The sequence below is a fragment of the Bombyx mori genome, chromosome 16, assembly GCF_030269925.1.
Source record: "Bombyx mori chromosome 16, ASM3026992v2".
Lineage (NCBI taxonomy): Eukaryota > Metazoa > Arthropoda > Insecta > Lepidoptera > Bombycidae > Bombyx > Bombyx mori.
Window position 1 is genome coordinate 6462906 of NC_085122.1, and position 15913 is coordinate 6478818.

At 37.5% G+C, this 15913-nt stretch overlaps 1 protein-coding gene across 1 annotated transcript; it reads right to left on the reverse strand.

Moving 5' to 3' along the window:
• Positions 1-213: 213 nt before the first annotated feature.
• Positions 214-15616, reverse strand: LOC101735655 (squamous cell carcinoma antigen recognized by T-cells 3). Its single transcript, XM_004928820.5, has 17 exons — positions 15401-15616; positions 13672-13784; positions 13284-13450; positions 12596-12767; positions 11925-12075; positions 11763-11839; positions 10807-10912; positions 8418-8627; positions 7907-8080; positions 7058-7169; positions 6338-6558; positions 5318-5597; positions 4649-4745; positions 3720-3840; positions 2914-3146; positions 2049-2228; positions 214-1125 (listed from the first exon to the last, which is right to left on the reverse strand). The coding sequence occupies exons 1-17, from the start codon at positions 15500-15502 to the stop codon at positions 963-965; spliced, it is 2679 nt and encodes an 892-aa protein (XP_004928877.1). The 5' UTR covers positions 15503-15616; the 3' UTR covers positions 214-962.
• Positions 15617-15913: the final 297 nt, after the last annotated feature.

Sequence of the window (15913 nt, forward strand, 5' to 3'; positions counted from 1 at the left end):
ACACGATGTTATTCCTTCACCGTGGAAATCAATCGTGAACATTTGTTGAGTACGTATTTCATTAGAAAAATTGGTACCCGCCTGCGGGATTCGAACACCGATGCATCGCTCAACACGAATGCACCGGACGTCTTATCCGTTAGGCCACGACGACTTCGACAAGTCATTGTTATAACCAAGCACCCAAGTACTCACTGAAATAAAACTGTCTAATAATAAAACAAGTACTTTATTCACTTTCTTCGAATACACTCACATATTAACACTAACTTACATTAATAGATTTCACTGAGATGAGACAACGACAATCACATCTTCAGTTGAGTAAACGTTTTAATTTAAATAGTTTTCTACTTTCGCCTACTGCATTTGACCTGCAATTCACAAATCAACGATAATATCGTTTTAACAAAAATAACACAACAGTCTTTTTTTTTAAATTTATAAGCCGATTTAGGGACAGACTTCGATATTACGTCAATGTATTTTTAAATACATCGACGTAATATCGTAAATCGAACATTTTACAATGAAGCACAGAGAGACGTTGTAGAATGCATGCGACATTTATAATATTTTTCATAGATATATATGTATGTACATTCACTTAATCAGAAAACGCAAATGTAAATCACCTTTATCGATCATTCAAACTTCTATCATACATTATCAAAGATAACATTCGATTTAGTCTGTCCCTCTTTTAATTCTCATATATACGTGAGCCGCAAGCAAAATATCTACACAAAACAAATCGCATTCACTGTAATTAGCGATTCACGTGCGGTTACGTAGCTTTAAAACGTCAGACGGACCGTGAAATAGATTCATTTTAAACTTTTGAATCAAATTTTAATGTATACTAAAGCTGAAACCGAGGATAGAATTTAATTAAGATTAAGATATTATTGAGAATGTTTTTATTACTTAAATGAATCCTAAAAATAATGTGATGTTATGATTCAATTGTCGTGAGAAGAAGAAGATGACGCAATCATTTTTTTAAAGTCACTATTAGAGAGAGGTCGCTTCTCGGTGCCGTTGGCGTGGCTGTTTGTCGAAGACTCCTTGCTCGTTGAGGCTTGCTGCAAAACTCGAGGAAGGAAGCTTAGCTGCGTCCGCCGCCTTTAACAAAAAATTACAAAAGATTTCATTATAGTTCACCTATGGTTTACTAACAAAATTTTAATTATCTTAATATGAATTCAGCGGTCATGTTGAATTTTTTTTTACTTGAAAAATGTTGTTCGAAATTTAAAATAGAAAGAACATCAAAAATTGATTCTTTTAGGATGTAGTAAATTGTGAAATAACATATTACGAAAGTTGAACATTGGTTCAAGAGGGAATATCAATCCCACAGTGGCGAAACCAGGACGCCATGACGTCACTGCCAGCAAAGTTTGTTAGTGCAAGAGATAAGACTGAATTTTGTTCTCTAGCTTTTTTTCTTTTTTTTATGTTATAATTTGATTTGCTATTGTCATTTCAGTGTTGTTGCTTTCACCTAATGGTTTATTTTCGTGAAACAAATCGAAATCTATTTTCTATTTATGGGATCCGCCTGATAAAGTTTTCATTTTAAAAGAGACCAATCATCACAAAGTACATCAAAATAACGAACAAATTTTCGAAAAAAAACCTAGTTTATCCCAAACAAATTAATAACAACATAGGTGTTTTAATCAAGCACCGGTCATCGTTCTCGTCGAACCCGTCGCTTGCGACCAAGGGCTCGGCGAGTAAATTAACCCTCAGACACACCCACTCAGTTTCTCGCCGGATCTTCTCAGTGGGTCGCGTTTCCGATCCGGTGGTAGATTCTGCGAAGCACGGCTCTTGCTAGGGTTCGTGTTAGCAACGTCATCAGGTTTGAGCCCCGTGAGCTCACCTACTAGTTAAGGCTACGCTGATATAGCCTCTCAAGGCTCTCAGCTTAGGTAGGGAAAAAAAGTCTTCTAGAAATAGATTCATTCTCAGTATCTACGGATTCGTCTCGTGTCGTGTCGCTTTCGCGAAATGGCCATAAGTGACAAGCGTGTGCTCACATGCCGGCGGCGGGCGGGCGGCTGGCGGGGGTCGGGCGGGCGGCGCGGGGCGGGGGCTGGCTGATCGCGACCTCTATTTTCCTGTCCCCCACCGTCGTGCCGTTCGTCGCCGCTATGGCTCTGGCCGCGGAATCTTCGTCCTCGTAATCGACGTACGCCAAACCTTTCGGTTTCCCGTCTCTGGAATAATTGTCATTTCATTAACAAACTGTGTTTTGTAAACTACGACCTCAGAGCGAGCGAGGTCTCTAAACCTCCTGATGTCTTCGGTTTGACCGTTTTAATACCAGGAGCTCGTAGGCTCATGAACTCGCCTCTCAAATAGAGTAGTAAAAAAGTGTCTTACGAATTTCTTTTGTAAATCAACGTTGGTCACCAATAACGAAATATACTTTAGTAAAAATTATCATTCATTTAATGCTTTTATTATGAAATGTGCCCAAAACACGTCATTAGCTGGCCCACTGAGAAGATCCGACGAGAAACTCAGAGGGCTATGTCTGCGGGTTAATTCGCTCGTCGAACCCGTCGCTTGCGACGAAGGGGTTAATTCGCTCGCCGAGCCCTTCGTCGCAAGCGACACAGCCCTCTGAGTTTCTCGTCGAATCTTCTCAGTGGGTCGCGTTTCCGATCCGATGGGAGATTCTGCGAAGCACGGCTCTTGCTGGGGTTAGTGTTAGCAACATCTCCGGTCTGAGTCCCTTGAGCTCACCTACACGCTAGTAAAGTTGAAATAGCTTCTAAAGGCTTATCAGCTTATAGGTAGGTTAAAAAAAAATCGATAAATTCCTTTCGTGACACTAATCGTTTTAGATTCGTGCTAGACAGAGAGAGCACTATGTTAGACGATGACGTGTATACTCACTTGAAAGTGACCACCCGGATGTCTTTCAGTTTGCCGTACTTCTCGAATATTTCGGTCAAACACTCCTTATTGCAGCGCGAGTAAGGCAGGCCCGTCACGAACAACTTGTTCTTCTCCATCGTGGTAGCGTATTTGAAGGTCGCCTTAGATTTATCGGCCGAGTATCGAGACAAGAACATCGGTCTGCCGTCTAAAGGAGTTCGATCGTGCTTCAGAGCCTCCTCCACTGAGTCCTGTCGAATAAAACATTTCGGATTATAGTGCTGCGAAACTAAGGATCGATGCGTTAGTTCATCTCTATCGATTTGTACAAACTGCCGCTTCGATCTTTAAAGCACGTGATCGATTCGCGGCAGAAATAGGGAGAACCACTGTACCTGCTCTCAACACGTACTAACGCATGGCGGGAAGTTTGAAGAGAAATCAAAATGAAGTTTATGAATAATCGATACTTTGAAATCGATGTATTTTTTTTATAACTTTTTCCTTAGACGGATGGACGAGTTTACGGCCCACCAAGTGTTAAGTGGTTACCGGAGTCCATAAACATCTACAATGTAAATGCCGCCGCCCCCATTGAGACAAGAGTTCTAAGGTCTCAGTTTTTACAGTACAAACTGAAACGCATTACTGCTTCACGGCAAAAATAGGCAGGGTGGTGGTACCTACTCGTGCGGACTGACAAGACGCCCTAGCACCAGTATCGATGTATTTCAATTAAACATCGACATTAATTGACTTTGTTTTGCCCTATATTGTGTAGCAAACACTCTGGATGCGTGTAGTATCATAATAAAATAACGTACCGCTGTCTTGTATTGACAGTAGCAAATAGAGCCGCCGAACGATTTCACTCCTGATCTGAGCCGCATTTCGACGATGTCACCGTACTTCGATAATTCCTGTCGTAATTTATCTTCATCGACTCTGAAATTAAATTTTTGTTTTTAAAACGCATACTTCTTTAATTTCTTAAATAGAAAAAATATATAATATGTGCTGTACAAATGCATTACAAGTTTTCGGTAGGCAGCGGCTTGGCTCTGCCCCCCTGGCATTGCTGAAGTCCATGGGCGACGGTAACCACTCACCATCAGGTGGGCCGTGTGCTAGTCTGCCTACAAGGGCAATTAAAAAAAACCTTCAGATGTGTTCTATCTCATTCTCTCGTAGGTTAAAGGCCAAAAGAGTAAGGTAATAAATATATTATGTATGTGTTCGTCTTGCCATATTGCTTTTCGATTTTCAATTTTATCGCATCGATTTAGTACCGACGTTATTTATAACTATACACTATTAAAGAGTTTTTTTTAAGTTAAGTAACTCAGCGGACCTGGTGTTACGCGATTCCTGGAACCCAAAAAACCGAATCTGGTCTTGGAACATGAGGTCTAAGTTTCAATTTATAGTACAGCGGCTGCTCTATGCTCCGAACCGGAACTCATGCTGCTTCGCAGAGTAACTATACTGAGACCTTAGAACTTATATCTCAAGTTGGGTGGCGGGCGCACCTTCGTTGTAAATGTCTATGGGCTCCAGTAACCACTGAACACCAGCTGGGCTGTGAGCTCGTCCACCTACCTAAGCAATAAAAAAAAACAGTCAGGGTTCCTGACAAATATTTTAGAGCTTTTAAATCTACGTCAATTCTGGACAAGAGATGCAAACGTGGTTAACTAGTGAATCTGTTCATAAAAGTTCATTTCAAAACAAATTAAACTTAAATCCAACGTACTTAAAGTCTAGATTACTGACGAACAATGTGCAGGCCTCTGTGCTCGCAGACTGCGCTGTACCGGCCGCCTCTACGCGCTGTTTTTTATTCTCAGTTACTGAAAAAATAAACAAAAAATTGTACATAAATAATTAGCTACATTAGACTACGGTCTTCTGTGTGTTTTATACCGTATGTATCATGAAGTGTTCATGAGTGAGTAAGAGTTATCATGAGGTAAGCTTTCACCTTTTTTTTCCTACCAAAGCTAATAGCCTTGAGAGGCTATTTCAGCGTAACCTTAACTAGTAGATGAGCTCACGGGGCTCCAACCTGACGACATTGCTAACAGGAACCCTAGCAAGAGCCGTGCTTCGCAGAATCTGCCACCGGATCGGAAACGCGACCCACTGAGAAGGTCCGGCGAGAAGTTCAATGGGCTGTGTCTGTGGGTTAGCTAACTCGTCGAGCCCTTCGTCGCAAGCGATGGGTTCGACGAGAACGGTGACTGGTGCTTGAGGTACCTAAAAGCACCGTTAGTGGATCGGGAGGATCCGAAATGACGTGTTTTGGGCGACGTCGACAGCTTTCCATTCTGTCCGCAGGATCGGGAATGAGCTTTCACCAACTATTGATAAACACCTGCATTGTTCAATTGAACAACGAACAAAAGAAAAAATTATCACATACATTCAGTCTCTTCTTCAGTATGTGCCCGCTTGACTCCAGAGCTACCTCCGTCCTTTTCTTTCACGGGCAATTCTTGATCTCCGTCTCTTTTTCTCTTTACGTCACTAGCTTCATCACTACCGCCATTCAATTTCCTTTTACCTTTCTGTTTGTTTTCGAGTTTTTTGTTTTTGTTGGCTGATTTTCCTTTCTTATTATCATTTGTTTTATCAGTATCGTTTTTGTTTGTCATATTTTCCTTCAAGGCTTGATAATTCTTCCTCCACTCCCGTATTTTTAACTGAAAAATTAATTTTAAAATAACTTTTAATTTTCATTCTGAAACTACATCGTCTGAATTATTTTCAATAAATAAATAAAAAACATTTGATTTAATTTCACAAATCCGATCTGACCTCTGAGGTTAACATTGCTATGGTAAATCAATCAATATAGCTTCTTCAGTTGTAATTAGATTTTTTAAACTTATTCCTAGACAAGGATTTGTACAATACTGTTCCAAAATCCCTTGTAACGCTGAGGCAACATTCAATTCTCCGACCTTATAAATCACTCTGCCAATGCCGATCCCAAACTCGGATGAGAAAAGAGGAGAGCTGAGTTGGAGTTCGACCTTTTCGCAGTGAAATAGTAAACACCGAATGTCTGGCGAATACTGAGAACTAAATCTCTTCTAAAAGCACTGCCGTGGAATAACGCGAGAGCCCACCATGTGTATTATCCCAAGAAAGCCTCATGAGGCCATGAATCTCAGCATTGAGGATTATCGATGCAAGGAAACCAATTGTCGAGTAAATTAACCCACAGACACAGCCCACTGAGTTTCTCTGCGGATCTCCTCATCTGGTCTTAGATTTTGCGAAGCACTGCTCTTCTACGGTTCGTGTCAGCAACAACGTTAGGTTTGAGCCCCGTGAGCTCATCTACCCGCCCGTTGACACTGGTCTCTCAAGACCATCAGCTAAGGAAGGAAAAAAAAAAAACACTCTGCCACTTTACGAATCATACAGATTGACAAACCTCACAAGTTTCTTGACACTCCTTACTGGTGTCCAGCTTCCCGTAGTCTCGTTCGTAATCAGTCCAGAGGCGCGCTATGGCCGGGGGGTAGTCGGTGACCGACCTCAACGCGCGTCTCAGCAGATCCCGGAACTTGAACTCGGACAGCGGAGGAGACCGGCTACTTTCTAATTGTATCAAAGCTTCCCAATACTTGGACATGGTTTTATTGAAGCCATATTCTAAAAAAGATAATTGATTATCAATTATTATTATCGATCGGTTTATTGTTATTGTCTATTCAGTGAGGTGATTGAAATAAAAATTGAAGCTTTCTTCATATACTTAGTTTTATGGAGTTAATTTAATCTATTTTTACCGGCCAGTATATCTATTTATCGTTTTTGAATAATTTACTAGCTTAGGATAAACCGAACATTATACTTTTTCAATGGAACGTCGGATAACTGGTATACAAAATAATGACTATCATGTTTAAAGTCAGTAAGATAGATATTTTTTTGTGTTTGTGGACTACAGTAGCTACTATGTTTTTAATATAAGTTTATAATATAATATTATGTAATTTCTCGTCTGCTCGTTATACAAGACAGCCCTTGAAATGTAGATGTCACTTTTTTTTTTGAGGCGAAAAAAAGCAAAGGAAGATGAAAAGCAAGCCCAAGTAATTTTAAATTAAAATCATTATCGCAGTTCAATTTCTGTAAATAAACAACTTACTGAATAATTCTTCAAAGATCTCTTTCCCTCGTTTTGGTGAATTCAAGAATTTGTATTCAATTCTTGCCCAATACAATGGTATCTCACAATCATTCGCTTCATCGCCCCATGCCTATGACACCGCAAAAATTCAATTAAATAAAATACGGATATCTAAAATAGGAGATCATTTGCTATGGACGCCTGCATTAAGGAAGTTCTCTTCAATCTTCAAAAAAAAAAACATAATTGAACAACGAATATACGTAACTCTATTTAAAAGGCCAATTTTTTATTGAGTTGCCTCACAACTGTATAAATTCAATGAGTATGAGAAAATTAGTAATGTGTTGAATGAACAGAATTCCAAAAATGTTCTAATTGAAATTTAAGTACGCTTAAAATAAATGATAAAATTCAAACATATAAAAACTGTAGTTTCTCAAATACGAAGCAAACAAGTAGAAAAGTAGAAAAAAAAAAGAAAAACAACAATAGATCCACAAACTTTTACCACAGACAACAGACACTTGTGTAGAAACACAAATTTTTGAATGAAACGCGAAGATTTAAATTATCTTTTATTTTATTGCTTAGATTGGTGGACGAGCTCACAGCCCACCTGGTGTGTTACTGGAGCGCATAGACATCTACAACGTAAATGCGCCACCCACCTCGAGTTAAGTTCTAAGGTCTCAAGTATAGTTACAACGGCTGCCCCACCCTTCAAACCGAATCGCATTACTGCTTCACGCCTGAAATAGGCAGAGTGGTCGCACCCACCCGCGCGGACTCACAAGAGGTCCTACCACCAGTAAAAAAACGTGCAAAAATTATCTACGTGCAAACTATTCAGATTTCGTTGGTTACCTCAGCAAGCGAGTCCCAGGCCAGCCTGAATGTGCGCCTCAACCGCTCAATCTGATCGTCGTCACTGAACTTCGTGTTGCGGCGCACGTACTCGAGATAGTTCAGCCATAGCATTTCAGCCTCCTTGTAAGATTCCAGACCTTTCGATAAGGCAGTCTCGAAGATCGACTTCACCTGATTTCCAAAAAAAATTAATTTTGTGTGTTAGTCAACAAGCTAATTTATTTCATATTATATGTAAACGGTATATATCTGTTTATTGAAATGAATGATAAAAAAATGCTATTTTTAGTACGTTATTACAAAGCTAAGTCGTACACTGTGTGCATGACTAATTTGTACGTTATTACAAAGTTAAGTCGTACACTGTGTGCATTACAAATAAAAATCTTACGTTACGGACGTTTTTTCCTGGTTAGGGTACCCCTCCGCATCGTCCCATAAGGAACTTCGTTCCAAAAAAAAAGGAAATTCTATCATTGATCAATTGTTTACAATTTATTTGACGAACCTCGTCGAAGTCTTTCTCCTCGTGTTCAGCCTGCTGCATCTTGAGGGTCCAAAAGGTGTGCTTCTGCGGACAGCGCCGCGTGCACAGCTCGAGGACGCGCCAGTACGTCGCGCGTGATGACGTCACCTGGGTGTGCTTCGCGAACTCGACCAGCAACTCGAACACGGCCGGATTGAGCAGACATTCGTACGTCGCCCGGTCGTACAGGAGCTTTATTGGTGGCCAGAAGAAAAAATATATCTTTCTTATACCTTTAAACGAGCAATTCTTGTATATATATAATCTGAATCACGAAAACGGCTCCAACGATTTTCTTAAAATTTAGTATACAGGGGATTTCGGGGGCGATAAATCGATTTAGCTACGATTTATTTTCAGAAAATGTTGTTTTATTCGTGTTTTCAATGATCAACTTTAGCCGACATCTGTTGGCGAATAATAATACTTGTTTACGCATCAACTCCTCTTTCGCAAAGTCGGGAAAGACGCAGGCAGCGCGGCGAGGGAGGGGGTGGCAAACCGGCGGAATGGCGAGCTCCGCGACGCGGACAAAACACACAACCACCTTCACTTCTGAACAGGACTCAACAGCTACAAGACGCGCAATATTATTACATACTTTCACAATATTACTTTCAAATTAAAATCAAAGGGAATTCACTAGTATTCGTAATTTAACGGCAGACTTCACAAACCACCTAAGAAAAATCACAAAGGAAATACAGTCTGAAATTCACAATCAAGAACAATACTATTTTTCTTAATTGAAGGCAACTAACCACTTTAAAGACACAACAAGATGGCGTTATCAAAAAAAAAACCGAGCAAAGCTTGGTCATCATCTAGTTTAGATTTATATACAGTCAAACCTGGATAAGAGACAGTTCAAGGGAGCACAATCTCATTCTCGCTTAAAGAGGTTTCTCACTAACCCGAGTTTCTCGCTAATGCTCCCTCTGAATTTTATTTCGCGATTTAAGGATTCAAACGCATTCACTATTTTAAGTTTATCACTTAATGACAGTACTTTAATTTTCCGTTTTGACATGATGCAGAACAGAACTTTTCTTTGCAATTGATTAACAATAAACTGAGTAAGTCCGACAAACAGGACGGTACACAGGCACACGTGTCCATTCGAAAAGAAAGCGATAAAATAACAACGTTATTTAGTTCCACGAAATAGAATAGGTTCAATATTGACGAGAAAACAATTCAAAAAATATGGTAGAAAGTTCCACAAAAGTTAACAATGAGTCATAAAATAACAGATGTTAAACTTGTAATTTGTTTTGTCATTTGTTCCTCCTAAATCCATCCTCCTCGACTCTCGCTTATAGAGGTATAGATAAGTAGCAGTCTCACTTACGGAGGTCCATGAGGGAAAAACGACTCTCTCTTACAGAGGTTTCTGTTTCCCTCTAATAGAGGTTTTGGGAGCTTAAAATGACGGGTCCTGGCTATTACTCTCACTTATAGAGTTTTCTCACTTATCCAGTTCTCACTTATCCAGGTTTGACTGTATAATAATTTACGTTCGATTATGCCATATTTAAGTTGAAAACTCTTTATTTAACACCACATGGACAGAGTAAGGATATAAAACAAATAATAGTCGGTGATATAAATTGGCGGCCTTATCGCTGAAAGCGATCTCTTCCAGGCAACCTTGCAGGGAGAGGAATAAGCAAACTGGACGGTGCTATATCTTAATAAACTTGCATAAAAACATATACTTATACACACATGTGAAAAATAAATACAATATGAGATAGACTTACATACGATTAAATACAAATAAATACTAAAAATATGCAAGTAAATACAAAATAAGTAGCAACTTGTACAGTTACATCGTAGGAGCCATATTATTGTGCAAGGTAGTGCGATTTTAATCTGAACTTGAAAATTTCCGGCGAGGGCGATTGTTTGATGCTCAAGGGTAGTGCATTCCATAAACGGACTGCTTCAACCGTAAATGAAATTCACATTAAGTAGCAATATCTAAATAACAATCACATATAAAATTGTATTCTGATTTTATACATTAAGTAAATAAATGAAATATAATTTATTTCACTCTTAATTAATTTTGAATAATGTTGAGCGGCCTTCCAATGACAATGAGATCACAACGTGAATTCGACCAACCGATTTGAGACATAAAATATTACCACTAATATATCACCTATCACCCCTCCAAGATGGAATAAGTCATACATCGCAACTCACAACATTAAGAATTAGGGTGCAAGTTAAAAGAAATGGTGAAAATAACTGTCAGCGGCACCACACTCTGTATCCTTTTGCCAATAGACATTGATGTAAACTTCTCTGATCTGAATCTCTCTGATGGAAACAGTTTAACATTAAGCTAAATTAGACTTACCCTGAGCAGACCGTCGCTATCACATTCAGCATACTTCTCTTCTACAGACAACTGCTTCACAAGATCAATATACTCAAGGTATACCTTGTAATTGGCCATATAACATCTGAAACAATCAGTTTTGATGTAGTCGACAAGGCTGTTTTATGACAATGCAATGATATAAGTTTTAGTCTCATCTCATACTTGTGTTTTGTTTTCTTGAAAGCAATTTTTTTTTATTGCTTAGATGTGTGGACGAGCTCACAGCCCTCCTAGTGTTAAGTGGTTATTGGAGCCCATAGACATCTACAACGTAAACGCGCCACCCACTCAAGGTGGGTACCAAGTTCTAAGGTCTCAGTATAGTTACAACGGCTGCCCCAACCTTCAAACCGAAACGCAGTACTGCTTCACGGCAGAAATAGGCAGGGTGGTGGTACCTACCCTCGTGGACTCACAAGAGGTCCTACCACCAGTAAAAAATGCTATGCCAAGTGTAAGCAATCTGAAATAGGTTTATGAATGTTCACATGTTATACTAACGCGTGGCACGGGCGAGGTCGCCAATACTGTACATACGTACGCACATAGTTCACTGTATAGTGTTATTGATCGTCGAATATTAGATTGGCTGTAGATTAATAAATCTATACAATTTTATTAAATTACATAAAATATTTTTTATTTCTATACTAATATTATAAAGCTGAAGAGTTTGTTTGCTTGTTGGAACGCGCTAATCTCAGGAACTACTGGTCCCATTTGAAAAATTCTTTCAGTGTTGAATTCAGTTCAGTGAATGTTTCAAAATAGGGGTGTTAATGAGCTCCTTAACATTCTATAATTCAAAAATATTTTCACTTTCTACATAAATGAAGTGGGAGTAAAATTTAGCGTTATGATGCCAAAGTAACTATTCCACGCGGACGGAATCGCGGGCAAAAGCTTGTTGAAAAGTATTCGCTAGAACTCACTGAGTGGTCTTTGTTCTGATTTCATATGGCATAATTTTCTTTAAGTAATCCACAGCTGCCTTATGTTGCTGTTCCACCTGTAATAATTCCAAACATATATTCCATAAGAGTCTTTCTATTAATATGATGAAACCTATATTTTTATTATAAACGAAAACATACCTTCTCTATGTACTCCTGTTCACGGATATCTTTAGCAAAATCTTCAAATAGATCCCATGCCTCCTGATTTCTGCTTATAGGAAGCGATGCCACTACCTCTAAACACCTCAACACACGGTCTTCTTGTTCTTTATAACCCGAATCTTCTTTGCTGTGAAAGTTTTAATATGTTTTATCAATGGAATCCCTACAATACCCTAATTTGATCGCCGCCAAAATCTACCGACAAGGAACTGTGAATGCAGCCATGTCAGAAGGATCACTTGGTTTATAGAAACAGCTATTTTAATCATTGGAAATATGTCACAAACTGCAACAGCAATAAGCACTTAATAGGCATAATAAGGAATAAATATCATTTGTGTATTAAATTGGCCTAAAATTATAAAATTTAAGGGTCTAAAATTTAAGCATTTATAAGTTTTGTTAGGGATTGGGCAAGGGGTTCTGTATCCCTGTCTGCCAGTCTGTCCTCAACAAGAATGTTGTTGTTGAAACCGTATCTTATTCTTTAATGTTGACATCATGGTAAATTCTCTGTATATGATATGAAATTAAATCACTTGTAACTTCTTAATTTCGAAACAGATCTTGTTTTTGTAGATCAGCTGTAGCTTTTTACTGGGGCTATAAAGGTCAGTCGACATACTAGCTATGGCTCCTATACATACCATGTCTCATTTAATTGTGATTTTTCAAAGTCAATTTTTAGATCCCACAACACTTTTCCTGAATACGGATCGGAGCCTCCACGACGCAAAACTTCGTCAAGTTGCGCTCGAATTTTAGGTATTTCATCTAATGAAAGGGCCCACGAACTCCATCTTGACAGTATAGACATAGCTGAAAGGCATTTATATTTTAATAAAATTTTTTGATAAGCAACCTCAGCAGTAGGATTTTTTTTTTTTTTTTTATTACTTTCGATAGGCGGACGATCTTACGGCTCATCTGATGGGAAATGATAACCGTCGCCCATAGACATCCAAACTACATCAGTGACTCAGATGCGCTGCCTATCCTGGCCTGGATGGGCAGCCTTATGTATGTTACACCGGCTATCCTGTCCTTCAGACCGGAACACAGTATTACTGTTTTGCGGCAGAAATAGACAGGACGGTGGTACCAACCCGGGCGGGCTTCTACACAGAACCCTACCACCAGTGAAGTAAGTATTCAGATCCAGGCCACTGCCCCAGCATTGGTGATTTCCATGAGCAATTGTTACCACTCACAGTAAGGTAAGCTTTGTCTGGTTAAGTAGAAAAAGTACTTGAATAGCTAGAATAACTAAAACACCGAAATATTTCGTTTTTAAAGCAGTTAGAATTTAAATGTTCTGAAGTTAAATGTACTCACAGTAGCAATCACAGGTTGCCTTATAGAATAAATTGGCAATTAGTTCTTCAGACTGTGAAATATTCTCTTCTGTTCGGAGCCACAAGAGCCAATGATCAACTTTTATAACTGACATCTCCCATAATCTTTCAAACGCCGTTCGCCATTGCCCCAGTTCCGATAGACGCCTGAAAATTTGATATGCTTTGTTTTTGGCAAATACATATCTATAAATTATAAAATTCTAACTCACATGTTTAATAAAAAAACAAGATTTGAAACACTTTGGGATTCCCCGCTCTAAATGAAGTAATATTAAATTTGATTAAAGGAAAATTTCTGATCAAAACATTTTAGGAACAAATTATTAAAAAAAAAACTTATTTGAGAAATTCAATATAATAATTACCACAAAGTCTGGATCAATTCAATGTGATCATCATAATTAAAAGGATGTAATGTGATTTTGTGTTCATATTCGGCCACTTTCCTCTGCCAATCTCCCATCTCCAATATTTCATCCTAAAATTTATTATTTCTGAATATTGTAAACATTTTCAATTTTTACTTTGCTTGGATATTGCACAAGTTATAATAAATATTCACACTCCTTGGAGGTTTGAAATAACTAGTTACTAAGATAGTTTTTCTTGTATCACTCGATTATGTTTCAATAATTTATACACATGACCATATTCTCAATTATTCACTTCCTTGAATTATAATTTAATGAGCTCAGTAAATTACATTTAAGAAGATAGTAATAAACTTTATAATTTTGTGAAACTTATGTATTAGGTGCACAACGAAATTCTTGCTATTTATTAATATGTGGCTTCAACAATAAATGCTGGTCAATTTTGATGGAATTATGATCACAAATAAAAAACATTGCCGGGAAATGTTTTCAAACTCAATTAATGAGATTAAGTCGGACACTGCTTGAGAAAAAAGATCAATTACTTGAGGACCATATACAAACAATATATTATCTTTGAATACCTTCTCATTTCCTTATTTTGTTAAAATCTTATGTTTTTATTTTTAATTAGTAAGGGTTGTGTTTTCATTCAAGGCAACCGTGTCATCCCAACCCTGTATGCTAACTACAAATTTTATAACAATAAAACGTTTTTTTCAAGACTGTAAAGCAACTGGCTAGATTATATTAAAACTTTATTTTGGACATCCAACCCTCTTGACAGCAACTGTGGGGTTATAATAACAATATTATAAGCACAGAAAATTATTTTACTATATATATTTTAACATTGTTTAATAGTTATACGTTTCTCATTTTATTTATTGATAAATTTTATCTTGTGTGTCCATGAAAAATGTAACTGAATTGTATTTGAAGCATAGGAATAAGACAAATATCTTAGAAACACAGGGATTAACAGTGCATATGTTGAGTCCATCCTGTTGCTGAAAGTGAAATTTGCAAAATGCCAGTGGAGTTTAAGCTTTAGACATTAAATTGCTCGATTAAATCATAAAAGAAGTTTTAGTTATATCTATGACCTTTGAAAAATGAAGAAAATACTTTTATATTATATTATCTTTAAATTGACCCAAAACTTAATTTACATCTAGACATTTGTGCCTACAATTATTAGCAGAGTTTACGTTTTCATTCCAATTCATTGGAACTAAACTGAGACCTTAGTACTTATATCTCAAGGTGGGTGGCGCATTTACGTTGTAGATATCTATGGGCTCCAGTAACCACTTAACACTAGGTGGGCAGTGAGCTCGTCCACCTATCTGTGTAATAAAAAACTAAAAAAATATAAACAAAAAAAACAATGAACCAAAATTTCATTTTTTTTATTTGTTTAAACTTCCCTTTACATATGCTATTGGTGTCACAATAAGGTAGATATTTTTATAGTTAAGTTTGTACAGCTACATACTAAAGAAAGCAAATATACAAAACATGTTTACATTCTATTATGATACATTGTATTATGATTTCAAAATTAGGTTCAATTTGTATTTTTAAATGGAGTTAATAATTACAAATTATAATTTGCTTTGGTAAAACGTAGAATCACATGTATTAAAATGAAAACCGGCTAATTAACTTGAAATACAGACAAAGTATCATTTTGTAAATTAAAATCAGAATAGCTTACATCAGAATCTGGATCCTGGTCGCCATCATCTTCTTCAACCACAACTTCAATTTCATTTTCCCCTTCAGAACCGTTCTGAATTTCGTCTTCTACTATCGCCATTGTTTATCACACGAGAGTAATCAATAACTGTGTAGTTTTGTATTTGTTAAATTCACAAACGAACGAATAATGGCGATTGGCAGAATGTGATTGTGGAGGTATTTGTCAATTGTCAAAATAAAGTAGTGGTTCCATTTTTCTAACTGGAAAGGCAACGAAATCCGACCATACAACCTAATTTTTGTATTTTCTGTTTTATAAAAACTAAAAGGAACGAAATGAAATTAAGTTGATTAATTTGAGACATTACTCAATTGTGATAAAATTATGAAACGACATGATATGCGATAAAATATAGTCTCAGTGAAATGATGATTTTTTACGTAGACTTTTTGGAAGATCCCGAGAAGCTATCGAATTTACTTATCATGCAATTTAAGAAAAACGGGTTAATTAACAAATTGTGAACTT